This window comes from Balaenoptera acutorostrata, chromosome 13 (genome assembly GCF_949987535.1).
Source record: "Balaenoptera acutorostrata chromosome 13, mBalAcu1.1, whole genome shotgun sequence".
Taxonomy (NCBI): Eukaryota; Metazoa; Chordata; class Mammalia; order Artiodactyla; family Balaenopteridae; genus Balaenoptera; species Balaenoptera acutorostrata.
Genome location: NC_080076.1, coordinates 84,675,546 through 84,695,167, shown reverse-complemented (window position 1 = coordinate 84,695,167; position 19,622 = coordinate 84,675,546). Strand labels below are relative to the sequence as shown.

General features: G+C 41.9%; 1 protein-coding gene across 1 annotated transcript in view; it reads right to left on the bottom strand.

The window, feature by feature from the left end:
• The window catches only part of PPTC7 (protein phosphatase targeting COQ7), a 38,877-nt gene extending 23,665 nt beyond the window's left edge, over positions 1–15,212 (bottom strand). The window contains exon 1 of the mRNA XM_007189511.2: positions 14,688–15,212. Coding sequence (XP_007189573.1) covers positions 14,688–14,913 — 226 coding nt within the window. The 5' untranslated portion in view covers positions 14,914–15,212. The remainder of the gene's footprint in view (positions 1–14,687) is intronic.
• Between the last annotated feature and the right edge of the window lie 4,410 nt (positions 15,213–19,622).

Here is a 19,622-nt window from a genome sequence, read left to right as displayed (position 1 = left end):
TGCACACACATACATATACACATTTAAACCCACTGTCCAGAATACTTCATTAATTAGACACGGTAATCTCCAGACTACTCTGGGTAGTAGAAGACGATTAGGAAATGATAGTGTGAAGGCAAAGAAACTCAAAGTCAACCTTTTTAAAAGAAAAATGGTCTTCCTCTAACTTCCTCTAGCTCTTCTGTTTAAATACCAAATATTTAATGTGGAATGATGTGTTTTGACTTAACTGTGGCTGAGGACCTTGGGTATCTTACAAAGTTGAAGGTTAAGTCACAGATAAAGGTCACTTCACTCCTTTCTGAGCTGCAACAGTATCCTCCTCAAATGCTAAATGCTGTCAGCAATGCTTTCTAGACAGGAGGAAGCAACAGACAAATCATCTGGGGGGCTCACACTTATTTTAAGATATGAACAGTAGAGACAGGGACCTTAGTGTGTTACATAATTAAGGGCTTCTATTAAAGCTGATGTTTCTGTTAGTTTCTAGATATTAGAAAATGTTACACAGTGCCTAATAATTTAACGTTTCAGTAAGAAAGTAACAGCAATTAAAGTCCAGCTATCTGATGTGTGTCTACTTGTACTGGCCCTGTAGGCTAAGAGAAAATTTTTCCTTCTATTTATAAGATTAGATCTAGAATTCCGGTCTCAAAGGTTAACCTAATATTTATAACAATTAAGCCATATACCCTGACCTAACCCCAAAGAGGATACTATTTTACCCCCTGCTTTCTCCACCCCTCTATAAATATAAGAGCTGCTTTTTACTAAAATACCACCTTCTGGGAGAGGTCGAGTCACATGCAACCTTGGCACAAATGCTTTTTTAAAAAAAGTGAGAACATAATTCTTTTGAATAAGCCTGCCAAATTAAGGTCTTCCCTGGTGGCGCAGTGGTTGAGAATCCGCCTGCCAATGCAGGGGACATGGGTTCGATCCCTGGTCCGGGAAGATCCCACATGCCGCGGAGCAACTAAGCCCGTGTGCCACAACTACTGAGCCTGTGCTCTAGAGCCTGTGAGCCACAGCTACTGAGCCCGCGTGCCTAGAGCCTGTGCTCCGCAACGAGAAGCCACCACAATAAGAAGCCCGCGCACTGCAAAGAAGAGTAGCCCCCGCTCACCGCAACTAGAGAAAGCCTGTGTGCAGCAACGAAGACCCAACACAGCCAAAAATAAATAAATTTAAAAAATAAAAAAGCTTGCCAAGAACTGACCCTTAATTTCTGAAAATTAATTATATTTTCCCTATATATTGTTCAACTAAGTAATGACCTTTGAGGGGGTAGAACAAGTAATTTTCTTTTTTTTTTTAAGATTTATTTATTTATTTGGCTGCGTTGGGTCTTCGTTGCTGTGCGCCGGCTTTCTCTAGATGCGGCAAGCGGGAGCTACTCTTTGTTGTGGTGCGCAGGCTTCTCATTGCGGTGGCTTCTCTTGTTGCGGAGCATGGGCTCTAGGCGCGCCGGCTTCAGTAGTTGTGGCACGCAGGCTCAGTAGTTGTGGCCCACGGGCTTAGTTGCTCCGCGGCATGTGGGATCTTCCGGGACCAGGTCTCGAACCCGGGTCCCCTGCATTGGCAGGCGTATTCTTAACCACTGCGCCACCAGGGAAGTCCTTTTCTTCTTTTTATTTTCCACACTTCCCCATTTTTCCAGTAATGAGTACATGTTGCCTTTATGGGAGAGATGATAAACTATATGAATTCAATTAAGAATTGCATTTTACACTTACATTCAATATTAAAGTTAGTCAACACATTTTATTGAACATCTCCTATATGCAAGACATTGTAGTGAAAGGGAGCCAAAGGGATTTACATATAATAAAAGATTTCCCGCCCAGAGGAACTTAAAATCAAGTGGTAGTGATGGGGGAGGCGGGGAATTGGAGCAGCTTAAGATAAATGGCTATAATAAAACAAAATAAACATGTACCACTAAAGCCAAAAGCAAGGAAGATCAGATTACATCTAGCTAAAGGAATTAGAAAAGCATTCATGGAGAAGTGTCTGATTTGAGCCTGGAAGGATGAAAATACCGAGTTGTGGGGGAGGAGGAGGCTGAGGAGAGAGGCATTTTGGGCAGTTCCCTGTGATTTTGACTAATATGGATAAAGTATAAGTAATAAAGGCGGAAGTTACAGCTCTAAGAGCAGAGAAACCTCACCTCTAGGTGAATGCCTATCACACCCCTGCCACGAACCTCTCACCAGCAATTAGCGAAACAATGCACAGTAGGAGTTAAGGTATTTAGGAGGTCCCCCAGAAGCAAAGGGCTGGCCTGAGGCCACCAAAGTTCCTGTGGCCTACTGACTAGTTCAAAAGGCTCGATAAGGCCTTTATTTGCTTTAATTAAGGGGCTTTGCTCAATTATTAGCCTAGGAATAGTTATAACTAAATAGTACTCAGACCCAGCAAAGACCCAGTAAAACAAAGTTTTAAATGATCATTTCTGACTTAAAAGGCAGTGTACACACACTGGGCAAGGCTTTGGAGTCAGATCTGGGTTCAAATTCCAGCTCCAGGATTAGGATGAGGTGTACTAAGGGTGTCTTGGGTAGCTCTCTGAGACTCATTATGTTCACCTGTAAGTGGGAATAAAATCATGAACATCACAGTGCTGGTGTGAAGAACACGGATAATGGTGTTAAAGAGTGCCTCGTCACGGTGCTCAGCTCACGGCCAACATGCAATAAATGAGAGTTATGTCTCTCTTAAGGCCAGGGCTTCCCTGGTGGCACAGTGGTTAAGAATCCACCTGCCAATGCAGGGGACACAGGTTAGAGCCCTGGTCCGGGAAGATCCCACATGCCGTGGAGCAACTAAGCCTGTGTGCCACAACTACTGAGCCCACGTGCCACAACTACTGAAGCCTGTGTGCCTAGAGCCCATGCTCCGCAACAAGAGAAGCCACCACAATAAGCCCCTGCACCGCAACGAAGAGTAGCCTCTGCTCGCCGCAACTAGAGAAAGCCCGCACGCAGCAACGAAGACCCAACGCAGCCAAAGATAAATTAAAAAAAAAAAAAGGCCAAATAACAGTATATAGACCGGTCTGCCCTGTAGCAATCAGAAAAAAAGTCTTTGATCAGTGTCGGCTGCAAGCTCTACAAACACTGGTCTACGGTCACAATCAAAAGACAATTCCCACTCATATATAATGTTTAAAATATGAGTGGCCCATTCAGCTTTTCTGGTCACACATCCACCACCATTCAATATTCCATTAAACATTTAAACAGCAACATTTTCAAGCACTAAGGAACAAATCTGTATTTGTCTCCAAAAAAATACATGAAGAAAAAAAGATTCATCTGCACCTTGAAAAAATAAGTTTTCTTTTTCCAGAAGTGACTCTGAAGTAACCTTATTTAACAAATACCTCTTAAGTGCCTGCTGCCTACTATGTGCCAGGGTTCAGACTTAGAAATTTCTCATTTTAAATGGGAAATCTTATAACGACAACGAACACATAAATGTTAGTGGGCCTAACCCTCTCCCTAGGTCACTACAATAACAGCAGTGCCTGTATCATGACTTTCCTGTCTCCTTTCTCCCACTCCGTAATGTGACCCCCTTCAGGGCTGAGTCTTTTTCATGCTGGTAACGTCTTTCATTCTGGAGTGCTAGCCCGGTTCCTGGCACAACAGTTCTCAATTCTTGCTGCACATTGAGATTACCTGTGGAACCCAAGCCCTACTTCCTGAGCCAGTATGCCCAGCCCAGGGTAGGCCTGGGCCTTGTAACAAAGCATAAAAATCCAAACTATACAGGTGATTCTAATGAGACTCACTGTCAGAGCACTAAGGACTCAACAAAGACCAGCTGGATCCAAGCATGCCACGAACCAGATGATTCTACCTCTGAAATGCCTCTGCTACCAAGCAACCCCCTGTTTTCAATTCCCAAAGTTTTGATTCTTCTCTTGCATTTCCTAACCTGATTAATGGCAGCCCAAACCACCCCACACTTCCAGGCTAGAAACCTTAAAGAAGCTTCTAGAAGCAAAACCTCAAAATCAACTCCAATTTCTCTTTCTCCTTCACCCTCTTCGTCCAATTATCACTAAGTCCTGTTGATTCTTTGTCTGCAATGTGCCTGAAGCCCAATTACTTTCCAGTACCCTTAGTTAAAGACCATTCTAGCTCAGACTATTTCAGTAGCCTCCTAATTGATCTTTTGCCTCCTGTTCTCCCATTACACCGTTTTTATCTTTTTTTTTTAAACAAGATTGCTATGTCCATATTACACTTCTAGTCAAATACCTTCCATGTATATACACTTATTTACTTGTATTTCTAAGAACATTCTCTAGAAGAATATACAAGAAACTGGTAACATTGGTTTCTTTTGGGAGAGGAACTTTTGCAGCTAGGAGACATGGGTGAGAGGGAGACTTTATGCACCCTCTTGAATTTTGAATACCTTTTCAATTTTGTACCATCTAAATGTGCTGCTTCTTCAGAAAAAACCAAACTAAACCCAAAACAACAAAAGCAAAAACATCTCCTATAGCTTCTACAAAAACAAAAAATGAAACAACACCCAATATGGCAACTGTGACCTTTGACAATTTGGTCTTAACCTGTTTTCTAACATCAATTCTCAACCATCCTCCCATCCCCACCCCGCCAGCCCAAACTACTCTCTAGCTACAAAATAGCTATAGTTTGGGAAGTCTTCTTCTGTGCATTTGCTGATCCCTCAATCTGGAGAGCCTTGCCAATCTTCTCCTCACTTGCCTCAGTTTATTGAAAAACCCATCTCTCGGGGCCTGACTCCATGCTTCCACAACATCTAACGTTTCTGTTCCTGTGCATATGTGTACCTTCTCCCCCAGACTGTGAAACTTCAAGGCTAAAGTCTATTTTGTTTGTGGTCTTTTCCCCAGCACCTGTCAAGGACTAACAGGAAACAACCAGTAAACAATGAATTCAGTTGACTGTACTGATAAGTTAGAATACCAACATTCTGATAAACCAACTTTCATCTGAGAACTACAAAAAGAGAATGAACCCACTGGGGATAAGGGCGGGGGGGGGGGGGGGATAAATTGGGAGATTGGGATTGACATATATACACTACTATATATAAAATAGATAACTAGTAAGAACCTACTGCATAGCACAGGGAACTCTACTCAATACTCTGTAATGGCCTATATGGGAAAGGAATCTAAACAAATAGTGGATATATGTATAACTGATTCACTTTGCTGTATACCTGAAACTAACATAACATTGTAAATCAACTATACCCCAATAAAAATTAAAAAAAGAAAGAGAGAGAGAGAATGAACCATTATCTCATCCTAGAGTTGCACAAGGTGTTGTGCCCTCTTCTCACAGACTGTTAAAATAAGGCTGGATGGAAAGAGCCTTGAAAAGGAGTCTTGGAGATGACACAGCTCCCAGCTTTCTTTGCCACTAACTGGCTGTAGGACACTGGCCAAACAACTTCTCTAAACTTTAGTTTTCTCATCTGTGAAAGAAAGGGCAGGAGGACAAATTCTCTTGAGAGTTCCTTTTTCTAAGATCTAAGATTCTGGGATTCTAAGTCACATTGCAAGAAAAGGGAGCCTGTTTTAGAAACTCTTTATAAAATAAAAGCTTACAGATACAGCTGTATTTTACTTTTCATATACAATATTACATTTACTGCATGAACTAGTTTTGAAACAAAGGCTCCATTTCAGGCTTCTCAATTTATCCTTTCCCCTTAGTACACCACCTCATGTATGTTTTCAGAGAAGTTTTGATAATGATCCAGAGGGTAAAAACACTGCCCCATGTCCTTTTACTTCAGTTTTAACCACCAGACTAGAATATTGGAAAAGTTTTTTTTTCCTTTAGGACACTGACAAAAAGGCAGGCCAACCATTTTTCAATTTGAAATTCTGATGAAAGAATAAAAGATAGTTATAGATTAATTGGCTTCACTGAATTCAGACGATCTGTAAATTATTTAATATGTATGTATAGAATGTATTCACAAAACACACCAAAGACCATTGATTGCTCAGTGAATTCAGGGTACATGAACAAGAAAATAAGATCAACGTTGCAGCTCAAGAACCAAGAGAAGTGAATTTTTAAAAACAATGCATGCATAAATGACACCTCTGTTTAGACTTTCTCATTTCATAGAAACACTGATGACCATATTACCAATTAGTATTCAAACTAGAGGCCAGGAACAGTTTTCCAGCTCTAATGTAAATAGCTCAAATCTATTTTCTTATTCAAAACTGCTATCCAAACATTGATGTGAAAACAGAAGCACTTTTTGTTGGCTTCATTCAGCACAGCTAACCTTTTGCATCTACCTCAAATGACAGCACAAATTTTGATAAGTCAAAAAACCTACTGGAGATGGCATCCTTGAAAGATCAAAATGTACAGTCACAGTAGTACAAAAAGAAAGAAGTTCCCTCTTCATGAGGGAATGAGTAAAAAGAAATGAGTAAAAGAAAAATCAGTGCAAAAATGTGTTGGAACTGGCTTGAGTCAAAATAGTACTCGGTCCCTCAACAGAAAGCACTCTTTGTAGTAAGTCACTTTTGCAGTCTCTGGCAAAATTTTTGCAGTCATTTTGTAGCCCTTGGGATTCATACCAACAATTCAATCCGTTCTAGAACTATTCACCAGCTACAAACTTACTCACCTCAAAAACAACTGTTTAAGAACCTAGTAAACTTATAAATTGTTAAATGGGACAGACTCAAGATCAACAATAAGCTTACTGATGAGAGTAATTTCACAGCAAATGGAAAGGTATAAATTAGTATAACCTTTCTGGAGGGAGCTACACTAATATTTAAATCAGAAACCTTTCAAAAGTTGACAGCCTTTGACTCAGGAACTCCTCTTCAAGGAGTTTATCCTAAGGAAATACTTACATGTAGAGGTATTCACTCTAGTGTTACTTATAACAGAAAATTGGAAATAATCTAAATAACTAGAAATAGAGGACTTCATGGACTATATACGCAGTAAAATATGATAGCTATGCTTATTATGGAAGTATGCTGAAGCTACATTACGTAACAATAACATTACAGAGCAGAATACACACTAACCCAACCTTATTTACTAGTATGTATACATACAATTGTATATACACAAAGGCTAGAGGAAACCATACTGATTATAATTGAGTTATGAGTTACAGGTATTTTATACCGTGCTTTTGTGAACATGTATTACTTTTATAAGCGCAAAACAAAACCATTTATTTAAAAGCACTAGATGTGCAAGAGAAAACTTAGGTTCAAGTCCCAGCTTTGATACTAACCTTACTGATGAGTCAGCCTTATAGATGAGGAAACAGATGCAGGTTAAGCAGAAATAAGAGCAACTATTTCACAGTTAAAAGATTAAATAAGGTAAAACATAAAAATACACTGTAAAATCTAGGGACTTCCCTGGTGGCGCAGTGGTTAAGAATCTGCCTGCCAATGCAGGGGACACAGGTTCGAGCCCTGATCCCGGAAGATTCCACATGCCGCGGAGCAACTAAGCCCAAGAGCCACAACTACTAAAGCCCGCATCCCTAGAGCCCACGCTCCACAACAAGAGAAGGCACCGCAATGAGAAGCCCGCATACGGTAACGAAGAGTAGCCCCCGCTCTCTGCAACTAGAGAAAAGCCCGCGCACAGCAACAAAGACCCAACGCAGCCAAAAAAAAAAAAAGAGTAAAATCTAAAGCACTGTATATGTATAAAACACTGGTAAGTTGAACCATATTTTGTGTCAGATATTGAATAAATGTTTAGCAGAAAACAGAGTGAAGTATTTTCCACTCTTTAAAGAAAAGGTTCTGCTCCCTCACCCCCACCCCATCCACCCAAAATCCTGTTTGGGATCCCATTCAAAAGTATTTAGCATCTTTTCTTTAAAATTTTAAACTGAAAGATCCGTGCCACTTGTCAACTCAAGTTTAAATGAGTAAGTGTGTGTTATCAGCCCAATGCCTCCTGCAATTGGTCAGCTTTTGCAAAAAAGTTTTGATTTATGATGCAATTCTGTAAACTGTGTGAATTGTTTAATAACAGGAAACAAATGATTTTAGACCTCAGAGAGATAGAAAACTGAGATTTTTAAAATATTTGACAACTCTCAAACAAGACAGATCACTGAACTTTATTACTAATGACAAAAATTAGGATCTAGGTAACCAGTTCTTAAAATGAGACCAAAAGTTAACACTAATTTTGAAAGGCAAACCCACAAGGCACACCATTTTTCAACTGACTAGAAAAGTAAAATTTCTTTAGAAAGAAACTGTCAACTTACCTTTCCAAAGCATTTCCCTGAAAATTCTGAACCTAAAGCCCCAGGTAAGGCCTCTCTAAAAGGCACGGGGACCTATATAAAATGAATTTGACATTTAGTTTGAACTTGACATAAGCGTTTATTCAAACCGACATAGGCGTTTACTCAAAGGACGTGGTTGTAGGTCAAATACTCTGACCTGGTGTAGTACTTCTTGAGTCACACACAAGTACAAACTCCATTTGGATACTGTTGCAACCATTCAGGTTATGTATTGCCCAGTTTCAGAAAGCAGTGCTAAAGTTCAGGAACAGCCTCCTCCAATCCAGGTTCCCCCAACTCCCTCAACACCCTGCCCCCCAGAAAAACCCCCACAGCACAACCAGTTAACATCTACATCTTACCTTCTGCTACAATTTAAAATCTTTTAACAAAAGTATATTTTCTAAAAAAGTATAAACAGTCATGCTTTTAAAATGCAATTACTTGCTCTATAAAAACAAGATTTATCCATATTCCTTTAAGGAGATTATTAACAAATTGAGAGAGAAGCTGGAAGTTAGGAAAATTTAAAACTAAGCTCAAGAATTTCTAGATTAAAGACTGAACAAAGGAAAAGTAGTTCTAACAGTATAACAAATGAGAAAATGACTTTAAAAATAATGTGCCTTATAAGAACCTTATGAAAAGTACAATATATAGCAAAATGAGAAAAATATTGGGGAGCAGGAGTTTAAGAAACAAACAGCAAAATTCCTCTATCCATCAACCCTGTAATCTATTCATTACAGAATGACAGAATACTCAGAAAAGTCAGAGGACAACTAGTCAGTGGCTATTTTTTTGTCAGTAGCTTCTTAAACCCTGATGTTTCTGAGTCCTAGAAGGCTCTTTTACTGAAGCCACAACTCTCACACTTCCTTAACATTCCACAATTTTCTCTTGAAAGCACACAGGTTATTATGAAATCCAGCATATTTAAAGTACTGATTGATCTCAGAACTTACATACCTGATTGCTGACATTTAAAAAAGATTTCCCCCTCTATTAAATAATTATATTAATGATATATAATCATTATATATGAATGATATAAAATATATAAAAAACAACTATATTGCTCATAAAGTTGCAAAGTTACAATATGACCCAACGATTCCATTTCTAGGTATATACCCAAGAGAATATATATGTTCACAAAAAAGCCTATACATAAATGTGTCACAGCAGCACTATTCACAACAGCCAAAAAAGTGGAAACAACCTAATGTCCATTAATAGATGAATTTTTTTAACGTGGTATATCCATACAATGGAATATTATTCAGCCATAAAAAGGAATGAAGTACTGATACATGCTACAATGTGGGTAAATCTTGAAAATCTTATGCTAAGTGAAAAAAGCCAGACACAAAAGACCGCATATTATATGATTCCATTTATATGAAATGTCCAGAATAGGCAATCTGTAGAGTCAGAATCTACTTTCTGTTGCCAGGGATTGCGGGAGGGGAACTGGGAAGTGACTGCTAATAGGTAGGGGTTTTCTTTTGGGGTGATGAATACGTTCTGGAACTAGTTAGTGGTGGTGGCTGCACAACCTTGTGAATGTTGTGCTACTGAATTTTTCACTTTAAAAGGTAAATGTTATGGCAGGTGAAAAAAATTCAGTCAGGGTTATGTCTGCTGTCAACAGGTGGATCAGACTGAATTTTGCCTTTCAGAAAATTATGACTATATAATAATGAGACTAGTTTCCCGACACAGCTTGAAATCTAGATGAGGAAAATTCGAAAGAGGGCTTCTTGAAAGGTTGAAATTAGCACGTACACACACTCTCCCAAGGTGACTAGCACTTTATTAAAAGGACAACTCACTTTCAGATATAGAGGTTCTACCAAATACATTAAAATTACCATGACTATTGGAAAACATCAAATTCTACCTAATCAATTCACTTCCTAAATAAAATTTTGATCTTTATATTGTTTGTGTAATCCTCATACCTTAAGACAACTACTTTTTCTTTTGGCCGTGCCTCGTGGATTGCAGGATCTTAGTTCCCCGACCAGGGATTGAACCTGTGCCCCCAGCAGTGGAAGCGCGGAGTCTTAAACACTAGACCGCCAGGGAATTCCCAAGACAACTACTTTTAAGACTGTATTACTCACAAAAACACTTCAAATTCCTGGCCACAATCAAAATTATATCTAAAGGCTAGAATTTTTCATTTATTTTTAAGGTTTCAAGTTAATCAAGCTTAAATAAACATTGTGCAGTTTTAAAAGAATTACTTTACAAGTCAGTATTCATAAGTCAGAACTTACATGGCATACACCATGCTGTCTTTTTTCCAATAAACTGTGGTTTAGTATGCAGAGGAGTTTTTTTGCGCTTTAATGAGTCATAGAGTGAATAAAGAAGTTGTACACACACACACACATCCCCATACCCTTAAAGCAAGAAAAGCATTACCAGAACGCTTTAACAGTACCAGAAGACAGATGGGTTTTGAATTCACCTATCTTGTCAAGTAAACTTAACCAGTGGTGTAACAGAAAGAGGACTGGAACGGGGAATCTTGGTGCTAGTCCTAATTCTGCCCTTAACTAGTGGAGTAACCTTAGCAGAGTCATTTGACCCTCTGTTTTGTCTTCAGTAAAATGAAAGAATTGGATTGCAAGGTTTCTAAGTCTTACAACTCTCAATAGTCTTTGATTCTATTGTTAAGTGGCTTAGGGCTGTGGGAGGCCCAGCAGTTACACGCTAGGCAGTTCTCATATTTTTACATACTTAAGCAACCATGCCATATAGAGTAATAAGAGAACTCAGTATTAGTCACAGGGAAAAAGGAAAAAGAAAAGTGCACATAGCTCCTGCTGGTACTGGTTTACTCCTGTTGGACCTAATAAAGAGAAAGCACCTTTGCCAATTTTCCAGGGGATAGGAGTAGTTCTTATGTCTCACCACACCCACCATAGTTGGTTTTTCCTAAAAGAAATCCAGTGGGACTCTACAAAAATGTTGTAAAGCACCAAGTACTTTTAGTCACTGCATGACTAATACAACAGATCAATTCTAAATTAAAGAAATAAAACAGCTTTCTCTTTCTAATACAAAAGAAATAAACAGTTTTCATTCCAAACAAAGAGTCCTAGATGACCACAGTGAGTTGCACAGATAACTTAGCAATAAACACAGTGTCAACCCAAAGAAAACGAATTATCTACAGAACTAGAAGGTTCAAAGCACTGAGGTTCAACATAACATTATTATTCGACATAGCCTTTTTTTTTTTTTTTTTTTGGGTCCCTCCGCGCAGCCTGTGGGATCGCAGTTCCCCGACCAGGGATCGAACCCAGGTCACGGCAGTGACAGCACCAAATCTTAACCACTAGGCCATCAGGGAACTCCCTCAACATAGCCCTTTAATGAAATTCAGTTTACAACTCCAACTTCCAGAGTAAAAAGCAGTATTAAAAACTCACTGAGACTCATCACCTCTTTCACAGCAAGAGATAATCAGACCTGCCTGTGATGGGATGGTGTCAATAAAATAGAAGTCACCATCATACGGACTGGATTGTGGAAACCAAAGATCAAATGAGGCCAACTCAGAAGTTGTATCAGGTGGCTCCCAAGAAGGCTTTCTGGAAGAACTCCTCCAAAACAGGACAGTCCTAGCTAGAGAACCTGTGTTCCCTGATTTGCATGCAACTCTCTTAAAACGGCTCTTTGTCAAATATGGCCACAGACCACATAAGCAATCATCTGTCTGGTTATGCCTAGCAACATTCCTTTCAAGAGGGGTACAGAGCTGTGGTTTTTAATCTGGTACCCATTCATGGACCTCTAGGTGGCACATGGATGGACTTCACGGGGTCAGTGAAGTCCCCAAGGGCCTATGCAAACTTTTGTCTCTCTGCACATTTTTGGGGCAAGCGAGCCCTTGGGCAGTAACCAAGAGGCTGTGAACCAAGGAAAGTTAAGAACCACTGGTGGTTAGCGACAGATTTAAAACAGAACAAATCTACTGATGGTGCCCATGTAAATAAGACAGGAAGTAATGCCCATTATATGAGATGCAAAATAACAAAGGGTGCTGTCTTTTCAAAACAAAAAGAAAATATGATATGATGGTTGGAAGTTCTTGAGGGTCAGGTAGTCCACTCCCTTCATCCTCTAGTCTAGATGAGGAAAATGAGCTGAGAGACTCTTATCCAAAACCACAGATCACAGAGTGGCAAAGCTGAGCACCAAACCAGGCCAGGTTTCTGCCAGGATGGTATGTTTATACTTTTTTCAGAATGGGTTTGACCAAAATTTTCCTTATGAATACCCCACTCCATTAAGCAGGTAGCCTTCAAAAAATTTTAAATCAAGCTTCAGCCTAGGAATTTGACACATCAAAATATCCCCCAAATCATAAATCAAATCACAAATCTTTCACATAAGCCAGCACATAGCAGATTTGTAAGGGGGAACCTTAGTGGCTCAATATCCCCTATCCTGCTGCACTATAAGTGCAACTTGAAAAAGCAGCACAGGTCACAAGCTTCTAATTGTGAAGTGCCTCGACTGTAATGGAAAAAGACAGCCACTGACAGACCTTTAAAAAAGATACCGAGTCAGGGTCAAGCTGACTTTAGAGTGGATTTGTAGGACTTCAATTTGCAAGTTCCCACAGGGAACTTTACTCAATACTCTGTAATGACCTATTTGGGAAAAGAATCTAAAAAAGAATGGGTATATGTATAACTGATTCACTTTGCTGCAGAGCAGACACTAATGCAACACTGTCAATCAACTATACTCCAATAAAAATTTTTTTTAAAAAATTGCAAGTTCCCTTCTGAGGAGTCTTAAGTGTTGCCTAAACACTAACTGATTTTTTTCAACCCAGGTAATGGAGACTTTCATGAATTGAACTGATAACCACTTTTCTAGTTCTATGTTCACAAACAGTACATGAGTAGAAGCAAAGATAACAGGCAGTTATTCTAAGACCAAATTAAAAAATAATTATGGTCATAAAGTTACAGGACCATTTGTTCCAATGCCTAACTTTGCCTCAGAATATGAAATTTAATTTTTATTATTTATTTTTGGCTGTGTTGGGTCTTCGTTTCTGCGCGAGGGCCCTCCCTAGTTGTGGCGAGCAGGGGCCACTCTTCATCGCGGTGCGCGGGCCTCTCACTATCGCGGCCTCTCTTGTTGCGGAGCACAGGCTCCAGACGCGCAGGCTCAGTAGTTGTGGCTCACGGGCCCAGCTGCTCCGCGGCATGTGGGCTCTTCCCAGACCAGGGCTCGAACCCGTGTCCCCTGCATTGGCAGGCAGACTCTCAACCACTGCGCCACCAGGGAAGCCCCAGAATATGAAATTTAAAGTAATCAAAATAATCTCACCTGAGAAGTGAAACCAAAGCGACATTTGAACCTAAGTTCAATGACAATATGTCCTTCAATTACAAAGGAAGTGCTTTATTTATTAAAAGAGATTTAACGGCATAGGATTCTACGGCATACGCACTGCCTCCAAAGACATACAATATGGTAAAGTTTCTGATCGCTTGTGAATTATATTTAGCCATTTCTGCAAGCTCTAACTCTAGACTCCCAACCCCTAAGGTGTAACTGGAATGGACCGTTGGAAGTACCTGTGGCCTTTAAAGGCTTTAACCAATTCTCAAGGCTTTCTTGGCCGCAGTCTAGAAGAGGGTTTGACCATTCTATTTTGGGTCAAGGGGACTCTCTTCCACCCCAAGTGACCTCAAGTGGGCAAGATCAGTTTGGAAGAATGCACTGCGAGTGATTTTTCACCAGGCCAGCGGCCTCCGCTGCGAGACTTCCAAAAGGATGTAGATCTGGTCTCGATCGAGACGACGAAAGAATGCGGCTGGGCTGTGTGGGGCTCACGACAGCTAGTCGGCTCGGGATCCCGCTGCCCGCGGCCGGGCTGTGGCGTCAGGAGCGTGAAGAAGCAGGGATCCCCGGGCCACGCAGAGGGAGGAGAGAGGAGAGAGGGAGGGAGCCAGAGCGAGGTTCGGAGCCTGCAGGTGTCGCCAGGGGAGGGGACGAGGTCGTCCGGGGCTGGCACTACCAAGTGACTAACAGTGCGGTTCCGGACTCAAACTGGTCACATTCTCAGGCTGTGTGACCTTGAGCGTGTGGCTCGCCCGCTCTGCGCCTCAATTCCCTCATCTCTAAAATGGGGGTTGTTCAAGCGGAAAACGCACCTTGGATCGCTTGGCAAGGCGCCTGGCACATAGTAAGCGCTCCGTACAAATGAGCTACTACTGGCTCTCGGGCTCCTCTTACCGCCCAGAGGAGCGAGGAAAGACCCGAGCAGGGGAGTCCCCAGGAGGCGGATCCCGGGCTGGGAAGGGGGGACCTGGCCGGGCACTCACCGAGCACGTCTGCCGAGCGGTGCCGGGCTACGAAGCACGCATCGTCCCCGTAGCACGCGCCCTTCTTAAGGAGGCCCTTACGGAAGTCCTTGCCGAAGCCGCAGCCGGCCGTCACGAGCCCGTAGTCGCCGCCGCCGCCGCCGCCGCCGGCCCTGGGATCGGTCTGCGAGAGGCCGCCGAGCACAGCGCGGGCCACCAGTCGCCCGTACGAGAGGACCGAGAACATCGCCGCCGCCGCCCCCCCGAGGAGGCGGGGGGCCCGGGGAGCAGAAGGACGCGGAGGCCCGGAGCCGGCTCTCTCCTCAGCCGCAGCCGCGCCGCCGCCGGGACTCTCCTCAAGGCGGCGCGCAGTCGCCGCCGCCCCTGTCCGACGCGCGGGGCCTCGCACACGCTCCGCCGCGCGCACTGAAGCCAGAGCGAGGTCAGAACCAGCGGCTCCTCCGCCTCAGCCCGGCTGGGGTCCCGGCTGCAGCCACCGCTGCCGCCGCCATCTTCCACTCCGCTAGCGTGTTCCGGGCCTCGCCGGCAGCACCGCCCCCTTTGTGGCCACGCCTCTAGCCCCGCCCACGGCCCGCTGCTTAGGCCCAAGCCCCGCCTCCTCGGCTCGGTGCCCTACGCAGCCACAGAGGTCGAGCGTGCGCAGAGGATGTGGACACAATTTCTCTTGGGAGTTGTAGTCGCTTTTTTACTTCACTGCCTAGCTTCAAGGACTTAGGAGGATTCCCCAGACGCGGGACCTAAGTTAAAATACTGAGAATTACAGGTGGGCTGTTTTCTCCCCTGCTTTAACCATATCTTTTAAAAGCTATTGTTTTAAATAACACCACTATTCCTTTAAAGAAAAACCTGGAAGAAAGTATCGGGTCATATATCATTATTCTGTAGTATATATATTAAGAAACTGAAGTACACTAATCTAGTGACACCTCCAGAACTTATATATTGGAAGGGTTTAGGGGAGGCAATCTGTTTGGAAAGAAGAGCCGTTTTGCATAATGTTTAGGAAAATTCGAGAAAATACTATATGTTCCTATTAGACGGTGGGGTGAGGGTGGAGGGTTAGTGATGGAGATTCAGGCACGGCCACTGCAGCCATGTCATACAGAAGTGTTTCAAACTTTCAGACGGTTCTGCCAAGTGGGGAATAAAAAATTCTAGGCCCCAGATTTCTTTGCCTCAAATCTTAATTTTCTTGAAGGTCCACCTAGCTAAGCAGGTCTTTTCCCCACCTCTGATTTGGGTGCTCAGAGAGGTCATGCAGTGCCAAAGACTTGCAGAGATGAGGGCCCTGCCTCTCTCCTCCCACAGCTGCCACCTCTTCTCATCAGAAGGACAACTCTTAGCAAAAAAGGCAGCTCCCCTACTTTTTTTTTTTTAAGCTCTCAGCCCACCCTTAACAAAGACATCACAGTAGCCTTCTCCAGATTTTGACTAACCAACCTTCTTCTGAAAATATTTAGGTTGAAAAATAACTAAATTTAATGGGGAGTTTGTAATGTAATGTGAAGATTAGCTCACCAAATGTGTGTAATATGTTTGTATGTGTATATGAATGTACATTCAAATTACATACCATGCTGGTGGGACTGTACATAATCTAGCCCCTGCATACCTCTCCACCGCATTTGGTCCTGTGCCCCCTTCACTAACAGGGCTCTAGCCATGCTCACAGCTGGCTCAGGGCCTTTGCTTTTGCTCTTCCTTCCACCCACTAGAATGTAATTCCATTACCTGAGGGTCCTGTGCTCTTTCTTACTGTATCCCCAGAACATATGGGCACACAGTAAACACTTTAGTAAATAAATGAAAGAATGAATGAATATTTCACTAGATCCTAAGCACCCCAAAGGCAAGGATCATTTGCCATTGTATTATTACAACTAACGGGCAGTTTGTAAATGTTGAATAAAAGAAGGGATAATTGAATAGGAAGCATAAATAATATAAAAATAGTATTTGTTGAATAAAGGAATGACTGAATGGATTCAGGAATAAAAGAAAACTGAGATTTGAGGCAAGTGATCTAATTTGGAATACTTTTTGGTTTTATTGAAACATAAATGTATATCACTGAGAAGCACTGGTCCTTTTCTAGTTCACTTTTGACAGAACTGTAGTTCCTCTGGGGATTCCCATCTCATTCTATAAATGAATCTCTTTTATACCTTTTTAAATACATCTAAAGACCTGTAAACCATCCACTCAGAGCACATTCCGTTATCCCAGTTACTGTCATCGTTAAACACTTTTGTGATTTACAGTGTGCTAAGTACTCTATATGTTTCTGTCCTTAAGGGTTTTCATCAAAATTGGACTGAAGAAACCACTTCACATAATGAGTGGCATTTTGTCAAAGGTGTAGACAAAAAAAAGTTCATTTACTGGTTAAAAGATATAGCGATCCTAGGAATGCAGTTACACCTTGCTATTTTTTATGGCCCACAAGAATTGGAGAGCGCCCAGAATGAGGGGGTGGAGCTTTGCCGAGCCTGTGCTTGGCATTTACGTCTGTGCCAGCTGTGCTAAAGGTTGTTCTTTTAAGCACACACCACTACCAAATCCCAGCCAGGATGTCAGGTAATTCTACCCCAAGGACAAACTTTTTAAAATAGCACGTCAACCCCTGTTCCTTGCCTCAATTAGACTGCTCCTACCTTTCATTTTCAGGGCATATATTACCTGATTTCCATGTCACTCACAAGAACCGGTTGGATGAGATGAGCAGCAACATAAGATGTGACTCTGACGCTGGTAACCTCTGCTCTGTTGGGGTGACTGTTTTCACAGTTAAATGATACGAGTGCCTTGAGTTTCCTACAAATGAGTTTTCTGCAAATGAGTTGCTCTTCGGAGCACAATGCGAACAGAATCCTTTCTCAAAGATCCTTTGCACCTTTTCGGAAAGGAGAGGAGACAGGGCCTCAGGTTCCCTTGAATCATTTATTCCAGAGCCAGTTCTAAAAAGTTTCACTATTGTGGGGAAGCCAGGAGAGGGTACTCTGAAAAGAAAAAAAAAACCATTTTCCCCTGCCCTCCCCCAGGAGCACAATTCACTTGTGACATTTTGCTAGACTTAAAAAGCCCTAAAAGTTTTCTTCCTTAACAGAGTTACATTCCTAGCACTTCAAGGATTCCTGGGAGGTCACTTGTCACTCTCAGAAGCGAGCAAGTGGTGAAAATACCATCTGTGTTCCCAGGGCACCTCTATGGCATTAGAAAAGAGCTTTGCACTGGACTCACCCCCAGCACCTAAAAAAAGAAAAAAAAAAGGCATGAATTCCCTAATGAGATTTTCTGCCACACTGGTACACTGATCTCGTCTGATTTCTTTCTGCTAACCTATTCAAAATGAGAAGTAATTAGTTTCTCATCCTTGGTACTATTGACATTTGGGGTCAGATAATTCTTTATTGTAGGGGACTGTCCTACACATTGAAGGGGGTTTAGCAGCATCCCTGACTTGTACCTACTAGATGCCAATAGCACACCTCACCCCCTAGTTGGGACAACCAAAAATGTCTCCAGAGTCTCCAGATGTTGCCAAATGCCCCTGGGCGGGGGGCGGGCAAAATCACCCCCAATTTAGAACCACTGGGTTATACCGATGCCTTGCAAGTGAACAAATATTTGGGGAGCACTTGTTAAGTCTGAGACTCTGGGCTAAGGATAAAAAACGTTGGTGCCTTCATGGCAGTCACAGTATTGACACAGAGGGTTAAAATTAAGTAAATTTAGAGAGAAAATAAACACCACTGGTTGAAATAAAGGAGTGTGAGGAGGAGAAAGAGGACCCATTGGGGTGGGAGAACACTCAGAACACTTCACAGAGGGTGACATTTGTGAGAGGCCTACATGGACAGAGGTCTGAGGAGGGGGTATAACCATTCCAAGTGAAAGAAATGGAAACTCAGCGAATGCAGAATGATTGGAGAACAACAAGTAGTCCAGTGCAGCTCAACCTTAGGGTTTGAATGAGGAATAATGAGAAATGGAGCTAGGAAAATAGTTTAGGAACTATTTAGCCATAGAAAGGAATGAAGTGCTGATACATGCCTCAACATAGAGGAACCTTGAAAACATTATACTTTTTTTTTTTTTAATATTTATTTACTTATTTATTTGGCTGTGTCGGGTCTTAGTTGCGGCACACGGGATCTTTTAGTTGCAGCATGTGAACTCTTAGTTGTGGCATACGGGATCTAGTTCCCTGACCAGGGATTGAACCCCGGCCCCCTGCATTAGGAGCACGGAGTCTTAGCCACTGGACCACCAGGGAAGTCCCAACAACATTATACTAAGTTAAAGAAACCAGTCCCCAAAGACCACACATTGTATGATGCTATTTATATGAAATGTCCAGAATAGGCAAACCCATAGAGACAGAAAGCAGATTAGTAATTGCCAGAGGCTGGGAGGAGGGGGAATGGGAAATGATTGCTAATGGGTTTGGGGTTCCTCTTTGGGGTAATGAAAATGTTCTGGAATTAGATAGTAGTAACGGTTGCATAATCTTATATATATACTAAAAAACAATGAACTGTACACTTTAAAAGAGTGAATGTTATGATATGTGAATACTTCAATTAAAAAAAATAGGACCTACTGCAGAGGGCCTTATATGTTAAGCTGAAGGTACTTAATGCTGGAGACACCAAGGAGTCACCAAATGCTTTTTAATATGCCAGTAATAATAATAAAATAATAAATAATATTATAATAAAATAATAAAACAAGAATAGTAATGAAAGTGAGAGCAATAGATACCATGGATTGAGCACTTCCTATGTGCATTACCTGCATGGTCTGCACTGACCACCTATTTAAACATGAAAACATCCAACAGTCCCGTCTGCATTTCACACAGGACTTATTTTGTTTATTGTTTGTTTCCTCCCTGACTAAAATGTACGTTCCATAGGAGCAGGGGATTTTGTG